General features: G+C 42.3%; 1 protein-coding gene across 1 annotated transcript in view; it reads right to left on the bottom strand.

Moving 5' to 3' along the window:
• Positions 1–26,232, bottom strand: part of pacrg (PARK2 co-regulated) — a 114,741-nt gene extending 88,509 nt beyond the window's left edge. Inside the window, exons 1-2 of the mRNA XM_017475448.3 lie at positions 26,016–26,232; positions 8,371–8,505 (exon numbers count right to left, since the gene is read on the bottom strand). Coding sequence (XP_017330937.1) covers positions 8,371–8,505; positions 26,016–26,093 — 213 coding nt within the window. The 5' untranslated portion in view covers positions 26,094–26,232. The remainder of the gene's footprint in view (positions 1–8,370; positions 8,506–26,015) is intronic.
• Positions 26,233–26,792: the final 560 nt, after the last annotated feature.

Raw genomic sequence — 26,792 nt, 5'->3', positions numbered from 1 at the left:
CATGTCACTGACGCGAACATGGATGGAGAGATGTACCAAGACATGTTAGAGGATCATTTGATCTCATCAGCCAAGAAAGTGAATCTGGAGAGAAAATGGACAATTCAACAAGAGAAAGACCCCAAACATACAACTGAAATAACTCAAGAAGGCATTGAATGGTCTTGCCAATCTCCTAACTTGAATCTCATTGAAAATTTATGCAGGATTTTGAAATTCTTTGAGGAACTGAAGACAGTTTGGCAATATGAATGGTCCAAAATAGAACCACAATGCTGCAAAAAATCTATTACATCTCAGAGCTACACTCACTAAGCACTTCATTAAGAATACCTGTACACCTATTCATGCATGCAATTATCTAATCAGCCAATCGTGTCGCAGCAGTGCAATGCATAAAATCATGCAGATGTTCACATCAACCATCAGAATTGGGAAAACGTGATCTCCGTGATTTTGACCGATTGTTGGTGCAAGACGGGCTGGTTTGAGTATTTCTATAACTGCTGATCTCCTGGAATTTTCACACACATAACAGTCTCTAGAGTTTACTCGGAACGGTGCAATAAAAAAACCTCCAGTGAGCGCCAGCTCTGTGGACAGAAACACCTTGTTGACGAGAGAGGTCAATGGAGAATGGCCAGATGGGCTACAACAGCAGAAGACCACGTCAGGTTCCACTTCTGTCAACCAACAACAGAAAGCTGAGGCTGCAATGGGCACAGGCTCACCAAAACTCGACAGCTGAAGATGGAAAACCGTAGCCTGGTCTGATGAACCTCGATTTTGAGGCACATAGATGGGAGGGTTAGAATTTGGTGCCAACAGCATGAATTCATGGACCCAACCTGCTTGTGTTAACATTCCAGGCTGGTGAAGGTAGTGTAATGGTCTGGGGAATGTTTTCTTGGCACACTTTGGGCCCATTAATACTAGTCAATCCTCGCTTGAATGTCATGGTCTCTATGAGTACTGTTGCTGACTATGTGACTCCTTTCATGACCACAATTTACCATCTTCTAATGGCTACTTCCACACAATAATGCACCGCATCACAAAGCAAACCTCGTCCCAAACTGTTTTCATGAACATGACAATAAGTTCAATGTTTAAAATAGGACTTCAGCTTACTTCTAATGTATCAGCAGGACACCGTTCACTCCAACATCAGTCATCTGGACTCACACACTTTTGAGTCTTGTATGCTCTAACCTTGTCAGACCGAGACTCAAATACGTCACTCAGTCTTTGCTCACTCAGATTTATGTTGATATCTTTCAGGCATTTCTCACGGAGGCTCTAGTCACAGACATGACGGACTCGGTCTGAATGATGTATTCGTGTCAGCGGGACTAACGTTTGAGTGACACTGACGTAAAATCCAAGTTAGACGGACTCAAATTTGCGGGACAGATTACTACGACACTTGTAGGACAGTGTAGGAAAGCATGACAATATCTATAGCGAGGTATGGCTGCACTCTCTCTCTCTCTCTCTCTCTCTCTCTCTCTCTCTCTCTCTCTCTCTGTCTCTCTCTCTCTGTCTCTCTCTCTCTCTCTCTCCCCACCTCTGGCTTTGACAATGAATGGCTCTGCAAAATAGGCAAGATTGTCACCAGCAATTAAATAAATAAATAAATACATACATACATACATAATTGATATTCCATTTATATTTCGAGTACGTATTCTTACATCATAATCATAAACTGAGAAACTCCGTTTAAAAAATGAAATAAAGTAGTTCTGGTTTTGGATTTGAAAAAAAAAAAAATTTGGACCCTAGTGTGTGTGTGTGTGTGAGTGTGTGTGTATTCCTGGCTATGTACCATCTGTTTGTGCATTATGGTATTTGTCCATGCCTGTGTGTGTTTGCTGTAAAGCCATCAAGCTGCTGTGTAACTCCAAGGCACTTTGTGCAGCGCATTAATCACAGACAGAATTGACTGCTTCCCCGATCCAAACACGCTGACCTTCAGCTTACACAAAAGACATTAGTGCCGTCTATCTGCTTAAAATATGGAGGGAAGGAAACAGGGGAAAAAGAGGGAGGGAGGCAGCGAGAGGAGCTTTCAAGGTAATGAAATCTTGCCATAATTTAGAGTAAAGACTACTGGGGACAGGCCCTGGCCAAAGTCTTAAAAAAAAAGTAGAGTCAGGACAAATTAAATTGGATTTCTTTTTTTTTCTTGCTTTCTTTTAAATTAGGCTTAAGTGCATGCGTGGAGCACTTCTTCATTCTGGTTTTTTTCCCTCTCTTCCTACGAAAGCAAGATAACAGCATTATAGTGCAGAATGAATGGAATCATTTCCAAACCAATTAACCTCTGACAGAATGCATGAGAGGACGGGTACGAACATGCTGGAGAGAGAAAGAGAGAGAGAGAGAGAGAGAGAGAGAGAGAGAGAGAGGGCTAATAATGTGAGAGAAAATGAGAATCTTTCCACAGGGTAAGTGTGCAAGTGACATGGGGTCCAGATAGTGATAAAGAGGACACAGCCCTGAGGCTATAGGAACCGTAGAAAGAGAGAACCACATAGGGAGACCTTATCCATCAATCTCTCTCTCTCTCTCTCTCTCTCTCTCTCTCTCTCTCTCTCTCTCATTGTCTATTCTGGAATGAAGCTCATGCCCAGCTGCCACTGCTCCATTTAGCTAATTAAAGGTTCCATTTAAAGCCGCAGCCTGCTGGCAGTGTGCATGCCAATCAATAGCTTTTTGATACACCACATACTACACACCGCACCCTAACACCGCCCCACACCGCACCCTAACACCCCACACAGCACCCTAACACCGCCCCACACAGCACCCTAACACCCCACACAGCACCCTAACACCCCACACCGCACCCTAACACCGCCCCACACAGCACCCTAACACCTCCCCACACCGCACCCTAACACCGCCCCACACAGCACCCTAACACCCCACACAGCACCCTAACACCGCCCCACACAGCACCCTAACACCGCCCCACACAGCACCCTAACACCCCACACAGCACCCTAACACCGCCCCACACCGCACCCTAACACCGCCCCACACAGCACCCTAACACCCCACACCGCACCCTAACACCGCCCCACACAGCACCCTAACACCTCCCCACACCGCACCCTAACACCGCCCCACACAGCACCCTAACACCCCACACAGCACCCTAACACTGTCCCACAGAGCACCCGACCATATCGCCCCACACCGCACCCTAACACCCCACACCGCACCCTAACACTGTCCCACAGAGCACCCGACCATATCGCCCCACACATGTTATCACACATATTGTCATCTACTTCCCAAAGGCACCACCTTATCACTCTCCAACATCTAAACCCCCAAAATAGCATCCCTCAAACCCAAACCTAATAATACCCAACCCCAAAGAATCATCATGCTGCTTGACAACCTAAACCCAAAGCAACGTTCTCACCACTCCTCAACACAGCAATCAACAGGAAACCTCTTCACCAAACACAAAGCAAGCGCCCACACATCGATCTCAAACTAAGTGTCTTTCCTCTCCACTGACTGATTGTCGAAGGCCCACAACAACTGGCAGCAACTGGAAAACTGGATGAAAGTGTGTAGTGTGCACACATGAAGAGGAATTACTACTCACAATTACTGCTCACATCTTCTCAAGGATATTCTTATATCTTTATGTCTCTAAAGAGCGAAGAGGAAGATTCATCGGCTTTTGCTGGCAGCAGTGTGTCATGGTTTGAATGGCTGTGTGCATTAACCACAAGGCCATGCTGGAACCATTACTGCTCATTAAGCGAGACAGGACCAGCGGTGAACTTGCATTAGCTGATCAATATCTTGCATCTCAACTAATAGGCTATGAGTTAAATTAACAAAAGGATTTGCCATTGCAGTAAAATCTATTTTCCAGTGCAGTTTTTTTCTCCTCCTTATCTTGTGTATAGGTGTTCGGTTGTGAGCAGGCTGCAGCATCATGCAGGAACTGGGATGAGATGAGAGCAAAAATGAGGAAGGAATCATGAAGCCATTGCTCACAGATGTGGGTCCATCTCCAGCCAATCCCAGAAATGCCTTGGTCTCATCTCCCTGGAGGACAGCCGTTGGCCTTACCACATGATGCATTGTGCGTGTGTGATATTTCCAGCCCAATTTCCTGCGCTGGTGCTGTCCTCTCCGAGCCCTGGAGTGCGTGCTCCCATCAGCCCCCATTTTCACTCAGGGGTGTTTTTTTTGTTTGCCTACTTTATTTCTGTCCCAGGAGAGGAAGTGCACCATATCTCACAGGAGCACACAGTGTGTGAATTTGTGTGGCTAGCAGGATCCCTTTGCAGATTTTATTTTTTTACATCCCACAGCGGCACAGTGCCCTGCAGATAAGACGCTCAGCTCTACACTCAGCGCCCTGCATCTATACGCCATCTTAATGAAGTGTTAACCTTTAGCTGGGTCACACATCAGGCTGCAACACACACAGCTGGATTTGGAGCAGAGTGGCGCCTCCCAAAGGAGGCTTTTATGAAAAACATGGGGGGAAAAAACAAAATGGAGTCTTGATGCAACCCTTTTAAGCTGTCCTAACCACTATTAAGCAACGGATTTCTCACTGACACAGGATTGTTTTTTGTGTGTTTGGCTTCGAGAGGAGTGCGTTGCTACGGTTTCAAGCTCAATATGAGCATTAAAAGCAAGACATCTATAGCTGTGTAAGAGGCAATTGAAACTCAGATGGTCTGCTGCACAAAAAAATAGATGGCAGATGGCTAAGGAAAATCACTTTCCTCGAGTGCTGTGTCTGCAGTGGCCTGCACTTAGCAGTAACACACACACCCACACACACACACACACACACACACACACACACACACACACACACACACACACACACACACAATGATTTCAGATACACATGCATACATAATCCTAGGGCTCTTTGTACCACCACCACTGCCACATTCCTCCCCCTTGCTCCTGGAATAATTCAATCTGGTAGACAAGACGGATGTGTGCCCCTGTGGAGCAGTTATACTCTCCATTTCCTAAAGCACTTGATCAGATGAATTGATCGCCACCCATAGTCCCCCACTACCGCCCCATACCACCCCGCCCTCCCACTCCTGATCCATCCATCCACTCTGGGGAGAGGCTCAAGGCTGAGAATTAGGTTTGCATCGCCAGTCTTATGAAATGCACCTTCAGTTTAATTCAGCGGCACAAACGCTAAGTTAGGATTTGAAGCCAAGAGGTCAAATAATCAAAGAAAAGCCAACGAGACGAGCAGAAGCTGCTGAGGAATGCAGACAGAGGCTCAAATGCAAAAGCTGCTCTTTCAGAAATATAATTATTGCATGAAAAAGTGTTCTTTTTTCTCTTTAAAGTAGGATCTCTTCTATTTGACTAAAAATGAAGCAAATTTCCATCTCGTTTGGCTTCACATGTTCGGCTTCTACTGGTGAGGAAATCGCACCCACCCCTCGACCCCCCCCCACCCCAACATTATCCACTAACCTGTTTTGCTACTCTCTCTCTCTCTCTCTCTCTCTCTCTCTCTCTCTCTCTCTGTCCCTTTAGAAATACCAGCAGGACCATGAACAGCACACTTACACACACCTGAGCTCATTCTTATCAGCTTGCTGCATATGCTCCTCATACATACACACTCGTGCTGTACACACGCACTCAGCACTCCAGCTAAGTACCAAGTATTAAAGCTCTCAGAGAAGCTAAAAATATGCCTCTTGCCCGTCAGGTACTCCATATCCCCCTGCTCCCTCTCACACTGCCCTTGACATTTAAACAGCCCCTACGGCTCATTCACCTACAGCACACACACACACACACACACACACACACACACACACACACACAGTTGTGCCCCAGTTGAAATGTAGAATAGGTATATATAAAAGTTGTAAAATTAATCTTCATAAAGAACTGTTATACTTAGGAAGAAATGAGAGAAGGTGAAAGACGAAAGAGGAATACCAAAGCTTTCTGTGTGTGTGTGTGTGTGTGTGTGTGTGTGTGTGTGTGTGTGTGTGTATGTGCGTGTGCCATCTATCAATGCACTGCATACCTCTAGATCACATAATCAGCCTGCATGACAGTGTGAGGTTGAATGGTGCGGCAGCACATGGAATGAGAGATGAAGATCATGAAAATAAAGAGAGAGTCAGAGTGAGATATATATATATATATATACACACACACGTCTTTTTTTCTCTCTCTTTTTCTTGTTGTTGTCCTTTTCCTCGGCCGACCCGTTCGGTGTCTATTGCTCAGTACACCAGTGCTTTTATTCCGTTTCAGGACATTCCAGATTGTTGTATTAGCTATACCCATTGTTTGTGCAATGCCTCTGATTGATTTCTCTCTTTTCTCAGCTTCAGAATGGCTTTTCTCCCATAGACAGCTCTCTGATCTTCATGTTGGCTTTTCCTTTTTAACAACAAGCGCAGTCTTGAAACTGAAGGCTAAAACCAAGAGTAGATGTTCAGAGCTATTTGTCGTTTAAACTATCAGTCTAACAGGACACATCTGGGTAACAAGAAACACCCGTCAGTCACATGTTCCGATATTTTTGCTTGTCTAATAATTGGGTGGTCTGATACAAACTCCTCACAGTGTGGTAAGAATAATGAAATAACTGCAGGACTGGACAGGAGTGGTCAAATTAAAACACACACACACACACACACACACACACACACAAACAGTTCCTCACACAGTTCCTCACACAGTTCCTGGGTGACCGGGTGATCCCAATTCTACCTCTAAGTAACTAAATCAACACTGTGCAAGTGAGTGTGTCCATGTGTGTGTGTCCGTATGTGTATGTAACTGCTTTCTCACACACACTCTCTTTCTGAGCTTGATTGATCCTGTAACCTCATCGTGAACTGCCGCCCTGAAGGTTACTTACTGCTAACACAGCACTGCAAACATTCTTGGCCTAATCAGTCTGTCTTGTTCCTACCTACCTACCTACACACACACACACACACACACACACACACACACACACACACACACACACACACACAGTCTGATCTCTGAAGCTCATCTGCAATGTGAATAGTGGAAAGAAGAAGAGCAGAAGTGGAGAGAACGCGTCCCGGCAGCGGCGGAGAGATCAGTAAGCAGAACGGCTGCATTAGATGTGACAGCAACAATTTCATACAACACTTACTGTCTGCTGCGAGCAATTTTCATGAAAGCGTGAGGAACGGCGAAACAACAGCATTATTTTTTTTTAACTGCGGGTAGTATCATTGTGAAATAATTCACTTTTAATTATTAATACTGAGGCTTTCAGGATGTTTTCACCTTGAGAAAAAAGCTCGCTTTCTCAGAGAGAGAGAGAGAGAGAAAAGAGCTACACAAAAGGAAATATCTGAAAAAGACAGACACACGAAGCACATCGTCGTTCTCGCCGTGTGTTTCTGTTTGTTTGTTTTCAACCAGAATGTTCCTGGGGCTTTTTCCCTGCAGCTGTTGGCTCAATTACCATTCAGGTGCCAAACGATAATGAATTTCAGCTATAGCATTAATAAAGCGCTTTCATAAACGCTCATCAGCAAACAGCCCCATGTTAGAGCCTGACATTTCCATTGGTTCATTCACACAGATGTCTTATACTGTAACTGAAGCGCTGCGCTGTCAGGGTTCGAACACATGACCTTCCGATCAGTAGTCCAGAGCCTTAACCTCATGACCTCGTGACTTGCTCCACATGCAAAACATGATGATCATATACTTATTCATTTCCCTTATTCTGTATTACATGCACTTAACTAGTTCACCATATATTATTACATTACGCCAGCTACCACCTTCTGAGACTAACCGGTTCTGTTTCCAGGCAATAAAACATGCGACTGGGCAACATGATGGAGAATTTACTTGCTAATAAATGTATGATTTGGCCACCCTGACACCTTCATAGTCTTTATAATATACCTGTATGTAGGTTTACAGAAGTAGATAGTGTAGGCTAGTAGCATCCTGTGTATTTTTCATTTGTATGTCAAATTAGCACTTAAACAGAGGCATGAAGTTCTTTAATTAATGTTAGTTTAATCAGCCTTCATACTATCAAGTGCTGCTTGATGTAGTAAATCTTGAAAGATGCAAAGATACAAAGCAGTTTGGTGTCACCTTAAAAAGCCGTCAGTGTATCATGAATGCGTACATGTATCATGCTCTCTGGAAGACAGGATCCTGCATAGCAGGAGGTTAAAAATTTGATGGACAGCAACACCTTTAAGACATTTTTCATCACTTTCTGAAAGCACTTTAGAATAAATCAAATAGCTACAGTACGTAAGCTACACTTTCGACCGGAGCGTCCTCCCGTCTGCTGGATTTGAGAGAGTACGGTACCTTCCAGGCGATGCGATTGCCCTTGCTGTCGTGCTCCAGCGCAATGGGGAAATCTCCACGTTCGTAGAACTTCCGAAAAGACGTAGGTCTGGCTGGACGCTCTTTGAAAGCTCCGGCTGCGGGAGGACCCTCCACCTAACCAGAAAGAGAGCGGTGCAATTAATTCCACACATTCTGGATTATTATTATTATTATTATTATTATTATTATTATTATTATTATCATCATTATATTACTATATTACATTCTCTATCATCTTTGTATAACTGCCTTTAGAAAAGACACTAGAAGTAAACAGGCCAAGCAGTGTCCAAATCAAAGTACAAATTACACTATGGAATAAATGACAGAAATGTTGGTCTTGTGTAGTTTAAGCGCAGAAGAGACAGCATTTATGTCCAGTATGCTGAACACAGCTGTTTTATAATAGTAACACAGAGTCACGGATAGGGAGTAGATCACTGCCTATAATACAGTATGCAATATGGCATATACAACGCTTGAGTGGAAGTTTGTGTTTGACGGTTTTGGCACTGAGACTCGGGCTCCATCACAGGAATGGAGATGGATGTGTTACACTTAACCCAGTACACTGTAGAGCTACAGGGCACAATTCTTCCAGACTACCTGCGTAGGAGCTCCAGAGGCAATAGTCATTACTGAATGCGATCCTATCACTGCTGAAGGAGTCTACTCAGTCTGTCAGAACACACACTCACACTCACACTCACACACACACACACACACACGCACACACACACACACGTAGACAGTTCTACGGTGTTCCACGTGGACAGACTCTAGTAGCCCAGGGCAATGCTGCGAGCTCTGCTATTGTAGTCTTGCTGGTGCGGGATGCATTATACAAAAACGCGCACACACGCATGCACACACGCACGCACGCACATACGCACGCACACACACTGTGCATCAGAGCTGTTTAGGATTGGATCTCACAGTCATAGGCAGGATCTTTGCACTTTACGTGATCAGTAATGACATGAGACTCTGGCTGTAAAATGTTAACCCCTGTACTACAGCATCAACAGGGATGCAAACTTTTGCACTTTGTCTATTCTTTCTAATCACAATTCTTTCTAGATTTTTCTTCTTCACAAAACACTTGACACTGGAGACTCCTTCCATCCATCCATTTTCCATACCACTTATCCTACACAGGGTTATGGGGGAATCTGGAGCCTATCCCAGGTAACCCCCAACCCCCAGAGGTGTGAGGCAAACGAAGACTTATCATATTAACGATTATACATTTTATACACATTTATTTTTAGGCGTAGGTTATGCACAGTATCCGCCATTCAAATGAATAGAAACACTAACATTAGAATGAGTGATGTCATGTGAGGACTGAACTACTGACATATTGTCGGAGCTGCTGTTCTTGAAAATGAATCAACGCCATCTGACCAATCAGTTTCAAGAATTCAACATGGCTGAGGTATAAACTGTCCTAACGAGCTCATTAAACTGAATTCAGACGGTGCTTTCTTGGTTTTCAAGAAACTCTCTCTCTGGGAGAGAGATCCGCTGATGGATGCTTACTGATGCCAGCTCAGGTGGTCTGCATTTCCATTTGTAACTTCGTTTAGGGTTTCCTTCCAAACCGACCCTCTTTCTATCATTCTATCTCTCCGTCGCTCTCACTTTAAAATTCATTTCATGCCTGGCGCTATAGTGGATGAGCTGCGGGATGCATTGCCTGTTTGTTGAAGCGGTGGCAGAGGCAGACTGGAGCAGAGCTTATCCTCTCTCTCTCTCTCTCTCTCTCTCTCTCTCTCTCTCACGCCATCACTGCCTTCCTTCCTTCATCTTCTTCCTCTCTCTTTCACTCTCTTTCCATCCCTGCCTATTTTTTTAACCTCTCTCACCGTCTAACTCCATATTCCTCTTATATTTTCAGTTGAGTGATTATGAAAATCTTTAGCCACCGCATGTGTGTGTGTGTGTGTGTGTGTGTGTGTGTGTGTGTGTGTGTGTGTGTGTGTGTGTGTGTGGTGCTGGTGACCCACCCCGGTTATCAGCTCAGGCTGCTCTGATAAGGTCAGGCTGAGCATCACCACAAGCAACCCAATTACCTCTCTTTATTCATAGGGCATTCACACACAGATGCACACATTCACCCGCACACACACACACACACACACACACACACACACACACACACACACACACACACACTCGTGAAAGGCAGGCTGTTTGCCCTGAGGATTTACTCATGGCCTACTCGTCAAAACAGAGCGAGCCAAGTGTCAGTATGTGAATTTACATGTCCTCACACACTGCTGCATTAACGCTGCTGCTCGCTCCGTTTTTAAATCCCGATTCTAGTTTAATCAGTCGTAATGGGGAAAAGTTAGAGAAGGAGCATTCTACATTAATCAAGCTCTGAATAAAAGTCAAAAGCCTTAAATGATGCTTTAAATAAGTCCATCGACCTTTAAATAGTCTACCTCCGCTAAACAAACTAGTGCTGTGTCCCAACGCGCGTACTTGGGTATTATTCTAGGCTTTATTATTGAGTACTAACACTAACTGCTTTTCCTTTTACAGTTAGAGTTTTCATTTGAAAAACTTTGCATGTCGCATTTAAACCTACAGAAAGGTCTGTTTTGAGTACCCATTTTCTGGAGTTTCTAGACTAGTACATGCTTTTAGGTCAAAGTTTTTAGATTTTGAGAAGTAGCTCATGACAACAATCACGACGACGGCAGAAACAGAGAAACAAGCGCGTCCGTGTGCACGAAATCGCTAGAAATTTGACAGTTCGACTCGGAAACGTGACAGACCGAAATGTTTTGGCTCGGACGTGCCGTCTAGTGGATGACGTGTTTAATCCACGTTTAACGTGAATGAATAGTGGTGCTGCTCGCACTGCTGCTGTTTCTGCACACGCACACACAGTCACGTGTCGAGTATAAACCAGGCTCCTCTGCTTCACGTCGAGCCGTATCGCACCGCTCCGGTGTGGATTATTTTTACTATAAGAACACACACACACACACACACGCACACACACGCACACACACACTTTCTCTCCCTGCATCACCTCCACAGCCAGCTGAGGGCAGAACACTGAAGAGCACTTTTTCCTTTTACAACACTGTTGCAATCAAACCTCTTCAGAACGGTGTTGGGTGTAACTCTTGCTTTTTCATCCACACTCTCACACACACACACACACACACACACACTCACACACACACACACTCACACACACACACACATACATCAAGAGGGAAATTACAAGCAAAAAGGTCAAATGTGTGAGCTCGTGCAGGGATAATGCTTTAAATCAAGGAGTTGCTGTGGATTAGAAACAGAGTGAACCCACGCTAAATCAAATTCTCCCATTCTCTTTCTGACACCTCATTCTCCTCTACTACCCTTAAAAGTGCCTGTGTGTGTGTGTGTGTGTGTGTGTGTGTGTGTGTGTGTGTGTGTGTGTGTGTGTGTCTGAGAGAGAGAGAGAGTGTTACATGACCAGCAGGGAGTAAGTAAACGCAGACAGGAGAGCTGCGCATGCAGAGAACACACAAACCCTCTGATTTATAAACGCTGAGCCAGGCAGTGACACACATACGTACATGTGCGCTTGTGTGTGTGTGTGTGTGTGTGTGTGTGAGAGTGAATGTGTCATCTGTTTCTCACAGAGATTGTCCTGATTTTCACCCTCCTACTTACCCACTCGAAAGTGCCATCATCTTTGCTGCACTGCTGCGCAATGACAAAACAGGTGGCACTGTTCTCCTGTCTCTCGTTCTCTCTTACACACACACACACACACACACACACACACACACATACACACACACACACAGCCGTACTGCAACATCGCTCTGTTCTACAAATGATTCACACAGAGAGCAAAGCTTCAGGAGACACTAAGGAAGGGGAGGAACGAGAGAGAAGGAGTGGAAGGTCTGGATCTCGCCCTGCTGCTCGATCTCTCATCTCGTCTAAGTTTTTATTTTCTGCCACCTTGAGTGCTGCATTTTCCTCCAAATGCTCCAGAGTGCACAAAGCACAGCGCCTCACCTTTTCACTAACACAACGTTCCAGCTATTCTTCACACTCTACACATGCTCCCTGGGAAACCTGCCTTCTCCTGGATTGTCTCAGGGACACTCTACCTCTAACTTGATATTTTTTTGCCGTGTGTCACTCAAAGTCCACCATGCTAATCACGGGTACGCATTCCAAGCATAACAGTTGCCATGGTTTCACTAGAAGCATTTGGCTAGTGCAATGCGGTCAAGCTTACACCAAAAAGTGTTGGTTCATTTACGATAACATCAGCTCTGACATTTGCGCTTCATGAAATTCGTTACTCTACATGCAGCTTTAATTGCTGTTTGATGTGGTTATTGTTGATATAGCATTTTTGGAAGGAGTCTCCAGTGTCGGCACTTTGTAAACAGTTAGAGTAAAGCTTTCCAGCACTGCAAACTTTTCAGGATGGAGGACTTTGCGGTTTCTGGTCTCCTAGTAACAGTGACAAGCTAGGTTTTATCCCCCATCTTATTAACAGAAAGAGAGAGCCAAAAAGAGATCCTGGTGAGGGCATGGCACGAATAACAGAAACTAACGTGTTTCACAAAGGTTCCACAACATTAAATGTAACTATAAATGGTTAAAAAGCATGAAGTGTCGTTCTTTTATAAGTTAAAAGTTGGAATTCTTGCCATATTGCTGTGGTATCAAACGAATAAAAGCCTTCAGGACGTGACGGTATAGGAACACGATCAATGCTGAGGTTCAGCCGCATCACACCACCCTGTTGTGGATAATTAATAATAAAACAGCATGGTTTGTTGTTTTATACTTTATCCTAAAGGGTTCTTCAGTCTATTATCTAGGGGAATCCTTAAAGCATAGAGTTTTCTTTGTAGAACCCTACAGCAAAGAGGTTTTTTTTTTTTCCACAGAAGGTTCTGGAATTATAGAGCCAATAGTCTCTTAAGTGGCACAACAGAAGAGACCAACTCTATAGTTGGAGGTTCAATGCTACACCCATCCATGGCCCAGACCAAAGACAACCATGACCATGCTCTCTGGGTGGGAGGGGCATACTCTCTCTCTCTCTCTCTCCTCTGTCAATCACAGAGACACCAGCCAATCATGGTCTTCTGTGAGATCGTTTATGCGGAAGAGGGTAGATAGCACGAGATTGTTACGCTGCACCTTCACGCAGCACGAGCAACACTTTGAAAAGATGTGGTTGACTGGCCTCATGTGTCTCGGAGGAAGCTTTTGTTAGACTTCACCCTTCCTGGTTGGTAGCTGTTGTATGATGGGAAGAGCTGGGTGGAAATGGGCCAAGAACACATTGGGGTGACAATGGGAAGGAAAAGAGATTTACAGAACCAAAAACCTTCCAAAGAACCCATTAGGAATTTTCTTAAAATGATTTTTATGAACTTGATCTTCGCTGAGAGGCCAATCGGAAACAGAACCCAAAATTACCACTAGGACAAACAGAGAGATGGTCTGATATCTAGAAAAATCCGGAAGGATAAAGACGTCAGTCAAGAGCAGCGTGTGGCAGAGTCTAGTGCAGTTTATTGTGGCTGTAATAGAGAGAGGTAGAGAGGGTCACAACATCCTAAAAGACCCTAGGCTAGAGAGAAAGAGAGCGAGAGAGACAGAGAGTAAGAGAGAGAGAGAGAGAGACAGAGAGAGAGAGAGACAGAGAGAGAGAGGAGATCAGTACGGTTATTAAATAAAGGAGAAGTGGCAGATAGAGTGAACTCTATTATGCTACGCTCTAGCTAGTTAGAAAGTTTGCTTTCCCAATGATGGAATAAAACACAAGCTAGTTGGAATTCGAGCAGTCGAAATTTGTTCATAATAAATCCGTAGTGTGAATATTTATGATGTAAAACAACCACTGGCTCTCACAACCACTGCTTTTTATTCCTCACTTCTGCCTGTGGAAAGCACGTGTGCACGCACACTCTCACACACACACACACACACACACACACACATAATGAGGTATGGGTCATGCAAAAACCAGGGAAAACCTCCACGGTCTTCCCACACATTGTTAGAATATGAACTGAGATTAATTAGAATAATTAACTAGGCTAATTAAGTGCACAGGGCACTGCAGGTTTCTGCATGTACAGCACATTGCGTTTTCAAACGGCATTCGCAGAACTGGGCGTTACTGCGACCGATTTGACCTCGGTGGGATTTTTCTTAGTTGGAAGAAGGAAGGAGGGATAGAAGAGGGCTCCGGCAGCTTCACACACACCGCACACATTCATACAGCACTCAGGCTTAAAGGGAATATGAACGACGTGCATGTTAATTTTTAGAATTAACAGCTGTACATGAGCCAAAATGGATTTTATTTCACTTTGGTTAATGGTTTTCTACATGATAGTCATGTCGATATGATTTTAACCCTTTCTTCATCTCTACTAAAAAGAGAGGCATGCAGCGGTGCTTTAGTCCTTTGGTTTGTCCAGCATTCTCACATCCTCATCTGTACACTCTGCTCAAACAGATCGGCGTCCAAAGCTTCAGATTTCATGCTAATACCACCGTGAAAGGCATCGTGTTTGCTGCTAGTGTGTGAGGGTTTTTTTGCTAGTTATTTAGAGATAGCAACGCCTGAGGAAGTCCACAATTAACAAGCCCAAGTGCTTAAGGCCACAATGATCACAGGACTGGATGAAATAAAAATCACTGTTACTTGACAAAATAAGAATTTATAGAAATGTCGCCCCATCATTCAGGCTTTACGTTCTGGTCTTTTCATACAAGTGCTGATAAATTGTATCTACAAAGGATTATTATTTTATTGTTCTCTGGTTTGGATTAAGTCCTTCATTTCTAAACACAGCCCCTCTTTGTGACCTTATGCCAAAAGGTCGTGTCAGCTTTATGGCAGGTACGCTTTTATTGATTATTGGGGACACAGAATGACAATAGCCACTTGTGTGTGTATTGATGTGAAGGAAACGTGTGTGTGTGTGTGTGTGTGTGTGTGTGTGTGTGTGTGTGTGTGTGTGTGTGTAAGGGCTATTGATCTGCTTTCTGTGCTTTCTGCCATTTCTATCCTCCTCTTGTGCACCACAAGTCTGCCTTTCCTTGATCTGCAACGTGTGAAATCCATCAGATGCAAGGGACAGAACATTCACAAAGTCACCAGAAGACACACTGATGCTTACGTGAGTAAAAATTCCCTGCGTCATTTCACGTATTATTGCTGCCGAAAGCATTTCGAGAAGTTAACATTCATGAATGAAATGGCTTCTTAAACTGTGAGGTCCGTGCTTTCTTTTCTCAGAAAATAATCAATATCACATTGATGTTTTCCCATTCAGCTCAACTGATCGGGAGCAGTTTTATCTTTAGAATGGCTTCAGTGTTGCATATTGATCGTTGTTGTGTCCGCCTCTCTCTATCCACTATTGACAAAGCCATCCAATCATACTTTCCTAAGCTGGCTGTCTGGATAGAGCAACAATCCAATCCCGATCTGTGCTCAGACACTGTGTAGAGGAGTCATCTTGAGCAATGCTGTCTCTCCTGCCAATCACAGTAATCAATCAAAGTGGCTGAAAGATTCACAAAACCGTCCATTCAGTGTTTTAATCAGTGCATCCTTGCAGGTAATTAACAGATATAAATGGAGAGCTGTGCATTATCAGTACACATGATTGTAATTCTATATCACAGGGGGTTGGGCTTGAAGCAAATGGTCACAAAGCTCCTCCTCCCTCATGCAAGGAGTTGTGGGTAATATTAAAATAAAGCTGAAAAAGTGTGCACGGATCCACACTGTAGGAAATTTGTAGACCATCCGGGTACGTTTGGGATCCTCATTTCAACATACTACGATTTGGAACGTACTAATTCTCATCTCCGATACTATTTAGTATGGATAGTATACCAATTGGGACGTATGGTGCGACACTTTGATTCCTTTCCTTCCTCACTTCTTATTTACTCCCTCTTAGGAAGCAAGGAAAGGAAATACTTACAAAAAGAAATAGTTTGTGCTCACTAAAGTATTACTCTTAAGCGACTTTAGTGAATTCACTTATTGATGGCGTGTTTCCCAGCTGTATTTACTGTATAATGGATCTGCTTATACACAACCGTGACTACACACTAAATTATCCTTTATTAAAACCATATCAGACATGTTCATGACACGCTTAATACAGTTCTTTGGCCATCAATGCACCGATACACAGTAGTATAGTGGGATTGAATTGTCTGTTTGCTGTGACAGCAGACCACCATGCACCACACGCCCAAAAGACCACATGCTCCTCGCCAAACCGCCGCCACTTCAGCACCGCTGCTGTAGACAGCCGGGAAGCAAGTTCGCTACAAGTGATGAGCTCGGTGATGAAGCACGTCTGGCAGCGGATAATCACTGCAGCCGTTTTCTCGCTCTGCTTCACACCACAAGGAGAAAAGGACGGCGTGTGCAGAGAGAGGTGAGTAGTTGCTGGCATACTACTGACAGTGCTTCTCCTCTGTATTTCTTCCGTGGAGACAGATGACGGACCAGTCACACTGCCGACTATACGGGCCGAGGATCATGCCACTCGCGCCACTCCCATAAGTGCCAGCTGCTTCACAGTGACTCATTCAGGTGCCACCCCACTACCATGACGACCACCGCCCTCAATTCTGCCTGCCGGAACGGTTCTAGCCACTCGACTAGACCCAAAGCTACCACCAGCCCTCCGTTCTCCACTCCCTTTCCCTGCTAGGGTTTTTCAACTGCACGGCTGCCTCTGTGTGTCTGTGTTCTGCGCCGTCAATACATCGGGAAGTCCATAAATGGCAACCAATACTATCACTTTACCTTAGAGAAAACTTCACCATATCAACAGTTAGACATTTTTCTTTGGTCTATAACAACACCATTTTTAATCCATTCATTATTAGTCTTAGATTACGTGGAGTTTTCATACGACATACACTCATACGACACATGTGGAGTGTTCATACGACAACATATAGCTGGTACTATAGGAAGAATAATGAGCACATTAACATAAACCTGTGATTTGAAAATGAAAATTTAAATCAACACCATCTGAATCAGTCAGATTCAAGAAGTCAACTGTGCTGAGGTACGAGCAGGCTTATCGGGTAAAGTGCTGCTCCAGTAAAATCAGCTTGTCTCCCCAAACCATGACTGAGAGAATGTGAAGGTGAAGTGCTTTAAAAGTGCTCAGAAACTGCTTAAGAACTCTGCTTATCCATGAACCTTAAAAGGTGTTTAATCAGAACAAACATTTGTAATGCAAGAAGTTCAGCTGTATGACGCATTTAGTTTCTAAAGTGTTACAGGAATATGTAAGGGCATGGAGTTTGGAATAAATTCTAAAACTTTTGGAAAAGAGCAATCAAAATCAGTCCTCCTTTCACTCACCAAGCATACAGACCAGTTTAGTGTTTGCAAACAAAAAGAGATGCACGCACACCCTGGTTGAAAAAAGACCCACGTAGCCACAACCTGATGAAGAATCTATCAGTTTTATTTAGGAATCGGACTGACATTAGCTAAAATGTTATCCGCTTATCATTACCGCTAAACCCGCTACACTAACACTTTTAAATGGCGTAACTCCAGAAGATCCTTACGGCTTGGTGCCTTGTCAGTGGCTCAATGATGCTAAGCGGTAACCTAGTCTGCAATGGCTGGATATTTTATACACATCTCATAGAAACTTTGAGTGTTTATCCAAGAGAGAACCTGATGGCATACTAGTTTTCTTGATGCTTACAACTTGTGTCATTTGCGGCCACGTTCAAGACGTAATGTTGTATGCTTACAACATTGTAAATAAAGTTGAACAAAGTTTGCTAGCTAAACAGGTCCATTACAGGCAACTCTCCCTAAGAACCTGACCTAACTATCTAGCCTTAGATAGCTAGTTTCTTGATGTAGATTTTAGGTGAACTACGTAGGCAATATAAATTAAAGTAATATAAATTGGGCGTGTTAGATATTGTCCTCAGAGAATTGTCATAAATGTAGAAAAAAATCTAATAGACAAGAAAGCTTTCAAGGCTTTCATATGATTTATCTTTAGGAGAACTTGGGAACACTAACCCTGCCCATCACCTTAATCATAACTATTTCTTCAAACAAGTTGCCGTGCAAATCCTTACAAGTCTGCATTCATGTCAGCAAGATTGGAAAAATGTCAAACTATATCTCATTAAGACACTGAACTGACTATTCTTGCCAGATTCCTTGTCATTCACAGATCCACCATGTTTCTTTTCCCATTAAAGGGTCTGAGTTACAGGCAGCTGTCATGCTTTTGCAGTGAACCAAGACCATATGAGTGACCAGGATTGCTTTAGCTCTGGGTTCTTTTCTGAGCTCTGAGGAATACCTTTTTCACAGATAGTACAAAACCCTTGTTCACGATTACTGCAACAAATGAAAGAGGACCTTATGAGGGCTGGAGACCAGTGGTATATAATGAGAGAACATTTGTGTTATAGTAAAATATCCGACAGTGGTGTGGTGTGATGCAGCCCTATGTGAAGTGGAGTTACTGTTACCACTCTGAAGTTAATTATTTTTCTATAACAGCATGTCACAGAGTGTTCTATCATTCTTATACCATAGCAATATGATACTATTAATTATTATATCAATAATTAACGGTATTGCTTATCTCACGGACATGTTTCCGGCACACACATTACGATTTTATGACATTGATTTAATACGAACATTACCCTTCTGAAGTTCTTGCTTTACGGTCAGTCTATAGACAGCTTCACCTCAGACAGCACCAGCACATGATAAAGTAGATATGTACCGAGTAGCGGCCGTACACCTGGGCTTTTCTGTGATTACTGTGAGTACAGGTGAGTCACGCAGCACCATCAGCCTATTGTTGTAATTGTTTCGATGTGAAACGCTCAGAAATTAGATCATCAATTATCCACACGGGCTGCTGAGTATTGTTTTGCTTGTGATACAAACAAATCCACTGCCAGATTTTCAGCCTGTTAGAAAGTCCATTAGGAGGCTGAAAAGTGAAAGTTCACCGCTTTCAACTCATTTTTTTCTGGCCATTTAGTCAGAGGCAGAGAACGCTCTAATGGAAACTACGGTGCCTCTAGTGTTCCTGCTATCGCTTAGTTATTGTAAAAGCCCTTCACTTTGTTTTATTGCCGTTCTGTGCTGTGATTCTCCTCCTGCTCTATAAATTAGGCTCCAGTTTATCTCTGGAGCAAAACTCGCCCCTGTTGTTTCTCCCAAACAGCTGGTGCAGAAAGAGTAGGGCTTATGGCCTTGTATGCAAATTTCTAGCAAATTCAGTGGCTGTATCCAGAGTTGCTGATTTGGGAGATGGTCCAAAAAAGTCCAAAAGTTACATCTGTACTTATGCAGGAGAAGTTTTCTGAGTGCACCACTGATATTGCGCAAATTGTACTTCGTGTCTCAGAAGTGTAGATTAGTTCTCAGCCTTCTTGACCTCCTCGACCTTTCGGCATCCTTCCAAACATTCAAACAAACACTTTCCAGTCCACCCTCGTGAGTCATGGAATTCATGGCACAGCATGGACATGCTTTGCTTCTTACTAGAAAGATGGTCATATCAGGTGACATGGAGGGATCAACTTCATCTCCACTTCATCTCCCCCTCTATATCCACACTCTCTCATGTGAGGTCATATCCTTACATGAGTTTTCATACCTGTACTATGTCAGTCAACTGATCCTCTCCTCCCTCAGACACTCATGGAGCTCAGCATGTTTGGCAGACATCTCATCAGTGATGGCAGCTCACCAGCTGAAACTAAGTCCCATATATTTCCATATAAATATACATACATACAGAGAGAGAGAGAGAGATGCATCTCTATGTGAAGATCTTGTGATCTGACTTGGCAACATTCAGATCACACCATGTGAAAGTGCATGCAGCCGTGGGGTAGCTCTGGACACCCATTCCAGTCTCACATCACTAACCTCACTCAGACTCTGGTTTCTCCTTTACAACATTGGAAGTACCTGGCCATTTCTATCCACAGGGGCCACTCAGGTGCTTGTTCTGTCCCATGTCATCTTGAAATTGGACTACTGTAACTTGCTCCTGGCAGGTCTACACTTTCATGTTAAAAGACCCCTGCAACTGATCCACAATGCAGCTGCGACGCTGTTTTCAACCTCCCCAAGTTCTCCAACGTCATTCCATTGCTTCAACATCAAGTCCACTGGCTTCCTGTAGCCAACTGCATCAAATTTAATAAACGGATGCTTACATACAAAGTCAATAATAGGCCTGTGCCCACCTACCTACATACCTACACCTATGTACACATATGTACACCTACATATATCACATCTCACTCTGGAGGTGTGACTGGACTCACCATCACCTCAAGCTTCAAAGAGGAAAGACATCAAGACTCTTCTCTGTCTGAACAGCTGAATCACTGGTGGCCTTCATATGAAGAATAAACATCTACAGTGTCCTCCACTAATATTGGCACCCTTGGTAAATATGAGCCAAGAAGGCTGTGAAAAACTGTCTTTTTGTTTAACCTTTTGATCTTTTTTAAAAAAAAACAAAAAACAAACAAAAAAAAACAGAAAAATACTCTGCTCTCATGGATATCAAACAATTGCAAACAAAACAGGTTAACAAAAAAAAACTCTGTTAAATATAGGTGTGCAGCAATTATTTAGTCAGTACTTTGTGCTAGCTCCCTTTGCCAAGATAACAGCTCTGAGTCTTCTCCTATAACGCCTGATGAAGTTGGAGAATACATGGCAAGGGATCTGAGACCCTATATTAGTCCAATATCAGAGGAGGGCACTGTACCTCTTCACTGTACCGCTTCATTTTGTGTGTTTACTTTCATGTTGTTCTAAACTCCTCCAATAAGCTTTTAATTTGATGGTATTAATAGTCCCTGACCTAGTAAACTACCATAAGGATATGCTTTGATAGAGACTACAAAGCATTTCTGCAAGTCCCTCTAGATAAAGTCATCTGATAAATGTAGTAAATGTAAATGTCTAGAACACCGCACTTAGACAAAAGTATGCAAATACGATGTATCGCTACGATGAGTCCATTTAAACATGAAAAACAAGAAAGGTGAGATTCTAGAATATTGCTGCCTGAACAGTGCTGATTGTATTCACATTAATGACTGCATATTTGGTTTAACTGAACAATATGACCTCCACCCCTATTATTCAGAAGTAGTTGAAGCAGCACATCCTATATTTTCATATTTTGCACTTAATGAAGCCACAAGATACTAAATCAAGGTCAAGAAATCGTAATGAGCAGGATGTAGGCTATTTTATCACACTTTTAATTCTCTATTTTGATTTGTTGAATTAATAAAGGAATGTGTTTTTGGTTATACGATGTGCCCTCCTGGTTAGAAAAAATCATTCATAACTTTCATAATTTTATGAAATTAAAATTTAAAATTAAAATGTCTCCTCCGATGTCTGCTATGTAGTAATAATAATAATAATAATAATAATACTTTTCCTGTTAGGCCAGAGAGAAGTCTGCTATCTTTAAGGATGTACCAATTTTTTTTAATTTAATACTAAATTCCTGTCCCATCTGAGACCCTGTTCTTATGCATATACACAAATACAAAAAATCTGTCACTATGATGCTTTAAATATTACACACACACACACACACACACACACACACACACACACACACACACACACACACACACAGCATATCCTGTGTCTAAGCTTCTGAACACAAGCTTCCCTAAGCTCAACTACACACATGGGATGATGTGGGAGAGTGTGTATAATTTATTAGATCATTTTTGAGATCATCAGTGTAGTGACTGCATGGTACACACACACATACACACACACACACACACACACAGAGCCATGGCACATTAACAAGTCAAAAACACAACCAAACATGAGAAAATACAACAACAAAACAAAAACCGTGAGAGAACATTCAGGAAAAACGTCAACATGAACTCAAAATAGACTCAAGATTGCACTTTTTCAGCCTTCTAGGAAATGATTTAATGTGAAGTTACTTGTTATTATAGTGATGAGTAATTCTTTCTCCTGAATAACCTGGCTTCCTTCAGGCGCTATTTCTGTGTTCACACATTTATATTAATGCTGTGCATAGGCATGTTTTAGACATAACTAAAATAACATCATACAGTGGGGTCCAAACGTCTGAGAGCACTAGTGAATGCTTCTGTTTGGCTCAATTTTCTTTTTCAATTTTCACGCTATGTTTTTTTTTTTTAATAAATGATATCATCAGCAACTACATGAAGGAGAAGGAGGATCTCAAAAAATTTTTACATGAATTTCTGTAGGTACTGCATGAACCTGACATAGAGCAGATTTCTCCAACAGCATATGTTGCCATAGTAACTAGGCGGGGCTTACTGATAGCTTTATTTGTGGAACCTGAAATTGATGGAAATTAGTTGAGCTTGTTGAAATAAACCTGGTCTGATGAGTTAGCTTGCTTTGTGGAATAATCCTCAATCTCCTTTTGTGTTTTTATTTACTGTTGTGTTTAAGATTTGCTGTTGTGCGTTTGATTTTACTGTTTGCACTTATCATCCACTAGACACACACACACACACACACACACACACACACACACACACACACACACACACACACACACACACACAGACACACACACACACACACACACGGCCGGCCACCAGTAGTAATAACACTATTAACACATGCTGTTCGTGTTTTTTCCTTCTACTGTTCATTATAATGAACATCCTTAAACATTAAACATACACTAACGGAATATATCACAGCATTTGGGACTCTTTGACAGAAATGGATCCCAAATGCATGGCTTACACACCATCACCATCCTAGAATTGTGTTTGTGTCCATCGGTTCCACTCTGCAGAACGTATGCTAATAAAATTTAAATAGCCTCACTAGCATAACATGCCGTCGGCGCGTGGGTCCCAGTCAGGGCAAGCAACCTATTTATCTTCAACTCAGTCTATTAGATCTTCCCTCTCTAAAGAACGATTTCTCTCCATCCTCAGATTCACTTATATTCTCTAATCTCCTCAGTCATTACGGGCTTTATGACTGCACATTAAACTCCCTCCACCTAAACTAGAGTCAACTTTCTGGCCTAAAAACCACAGAGCTGTACTGAACAGATCAATGGGAGTGCCACGTTGAACTGACATGCTCTCATATCTATTACGGACTGATCATCTGTCTTCATCAGCAGGAAGTTCAGCACACACACACACACACACACACACACACACACACACACACACACTGGTGTAACTCAGTCAGGTTTCAGTCCACAGATTTTCTATGGGATTTGGGTCAGAGCTTTGTGATGGACACTCAAATACTTTCACTTTGTTGTCTTTGAGCCATTTTGTTATAACTCTGAGGTATGTGTAGGATGACTTCCCTTCCAGAATACTGAGTTTTTGACCTTTAGAAAGTTTAAACTTTCTGGCTGATGTCTTGAGATGTTCCATTGGTATTTCTAGATAATCCTCTTTCGTCATGATGCCATCTATCTTCTGAAGTGCACCAATCCTTTTTTTTCCCCTGAAAAACTCCCCCACAATACGATGCTGCCACACGCATGCTTCTAAGCAAGGGCCCTTTTATAGCCACGGGTGCACTCCTAATTAACTCCTAATTATGACAATTGGCCAATTTGGGGTTTAACGAGACCCTTAACTTGGTGTATCTTCACCAAACATTTCACTCACTGGAATTCTGACAGGGGGAACGGTGGCTTAGTGGTTAGCGCTGTTGCCTCGCACCTCTGGGGTTGAGGGTTTGAATCCTGCCTCCACCCTGTGTGTGCGCAGAGTTTGCATGTTCTCCCCGTGCTTCAGTGGTTTCCTCCAGGTACTCTGGTTTCCTCCCCCAGTCCAATATTGTAGACTGATTGGCATTTCCAAATTGTCTATAGTGTGTGAATGTGTGTGTAATTGTGCCCTGCGATCAATTGACACCCTGATCAGTCCCCTGCCGTGTGCACCAAGTTCCCTGGGTTAGGCTCCAGACTCCCCATGACCCTGTGTAGGGTATGCGGTATGGAAAATGGATAGAGTGAATTAAAGCCAAAATAAATCTCTAGTCTCCAGTCGTTTGTTTTAAAATGACCTCTGACGTGAACAAGGTCGGCTAGATGTCCTAACTGACTTGCCAAAAGAAAAGTATAGTGACATGAAATGTGTGGAGTTACCTAAAAGTAAAATTATGGATTTATCAGTAAATTGCACACACTACACATAACCTAAGACTAATAATAAATTTCACAAGGGAAAATATGTTATTTGATAAACAACAACAACAACAACAACAACAACAACAACAACAGTGACGTATAATCACTGTGGAGCTTTCGGTTGTTGACGATGTGTATTTAATATTTACGGAAGGAGGATTATGGAGAAATTACTTTCTCAGTAACACAACAAGCTGCATTTTTTATATCTTCTTAACTGCAGTGAGAGAAAAATGGGAGGCTGGTGAAGGAATGACAAACATACCACAGAATTAAATATAACCGATAGACGGTTAAAAAGGTATAAATTCAAAATGTCGAATCTTTATGGCTGTGGTATATGAGGAATAAAACACTTTGTGTGCTGTTATTGGAAAAGAATCAAATAATCAACAAGCACCGCCACACTTTAATTTCCATAACTATTACAGTATTATTTACCTGACCTCCAAAAATAAACACACCTCTATTAGAGCTCACAATAGATGTCTATCAATGTACACTATTCAGTACCCTATTTTTTTCCCCTTGCAAGTATAAATCATTGCTGAGAGAATATTTTTGGGGAATGAGGAAATGTTTCTAGGATGTCGCAGGGGGATTATTTGAGTTTTGGCGTGTTTTCATCCTAATGAAGACCTGGCAACCCTGACACATGAACACACTTACAATAAGAAATGTGATTTGAAATAGTTCATTTGTGTCTTATAACAGTCATGTAACAGGAAGTGACTTGTTATAATATAATATAATATAATATAATATAATATAATATAATATAATATAATATAATATAATATAATATAATACTGTCACTTTTAAGTATATCGCCACTGGACAATGTTAGACATACTGGACTTTAAAAGCACTGTATGTATGTATGTGTGTGTGTTTGTTTGTTTGTTTGTTTGTTTGGTTTGTCTTTGTTTTTAAAGCAGAAAACACGAAGGTCACAACTAAATAACTTTACATCGCTACATTAAAGACTTTTTTTTTGCCGTATTTTAGTCTGTAATATAACGCGCGTGGTTTTTAAGGTCTGTGTTTGGTCTGATTTTAGTGAGTCTGATATTAGTGAGATCTGATATTAGTGAGGTCTGATTTTAGTGAGTCTGATATTAGTGAGATCTGATATTAGTGAGGTCTGATTTTAGTGAGTCTGATATTAGTGAGTCTGATATTAGTGAGATCTGATATTAGTGAGGTCTGATTTTAGTGAGTCTGATATTAGTGAGATCTGATATTAGTGAGATCTGATATTAGTGAGGTCTGATTTTAGTGAGGTCTGATATTAGTGAGGTCTGATATTAGTGAGCTTATCAGCAGCTAGCCTGGAGAGGAACTTACCACATAGTTCTTCATAGTTGACTTCACAGTAAATCCTTCCGTCTTCACCTTTATTTTAGTTCCATCAAAACCTCTCATGTTTGTTCGCGATTGCAGAACAAAACCCGCTATAATGAAACTTATATCAGTGTCTGGGCAGTAAATGCTCTTCTCAAAACACCGCGGAAGCTCCTGTCTGGGTTGCTAAGGACACACTGCCGTTGCTATGCAACAGTCACAAACGTTCGATATTCGCGGAAATGCGGAAATTAAGGGACCGTCTCAAAAGTTACATACCACATCGTTAAACACGTTTCTAACTTCAATAGCATTTGAAGGGAATGACTTACAGTCATATAGCCCTCTGTAAAGTGTTCATCTAGGTGTCAGGTATGACGCACACCTTTTCTGATATTTAACCCTACGGTGCATGAACCAAAAAAAACCTTCACGAATGCATAAAGGGGGTCAAAATGACCCGAACTGGATTGAATGGTTTTCTTAAAAAAATAGACGTCCTATTAATGAAATAATTAGAAGAACTGATGATCCACGAATGTTTTAATATTTCAAACATTTTTTTTTGTTTTCTTTTAATTTATTTATGTACATGTTTTACATATGATTCAATAGTTTATTGTATTAAATATCAAAATCTAAAAGGTGTGCATCATACCTGACACCTATTCGAACACTTTACAGTTGGGTTTGTGACTGTACATCTTTCCCTTCAAATGCTATTGAGCTTTAAATTATGGTATATTTTGTGTATGAGCCCATTCGGTAATGAAATTCATA

This window comes from Ictalurus punctatus, chromosome 9, assembly GCF_001660625.3.
Source record: "Ictalurus punctatus breed USDA103 chromosome 9, Coco_2.0, whole genome shotgun sequence".
Classification (NCBI taxonomy): domain Eukaryota; kingdom Metazoa; phylum Chordata; class Actinopteri; order Siluriformes; family Ictaluridae; genus Ictalurus; species Ictalurus punctatus.
Note: the sequence above shows the minus strand (reverse complement) of the source record. Positions and strands in the feature narration are given on the sequence as shown.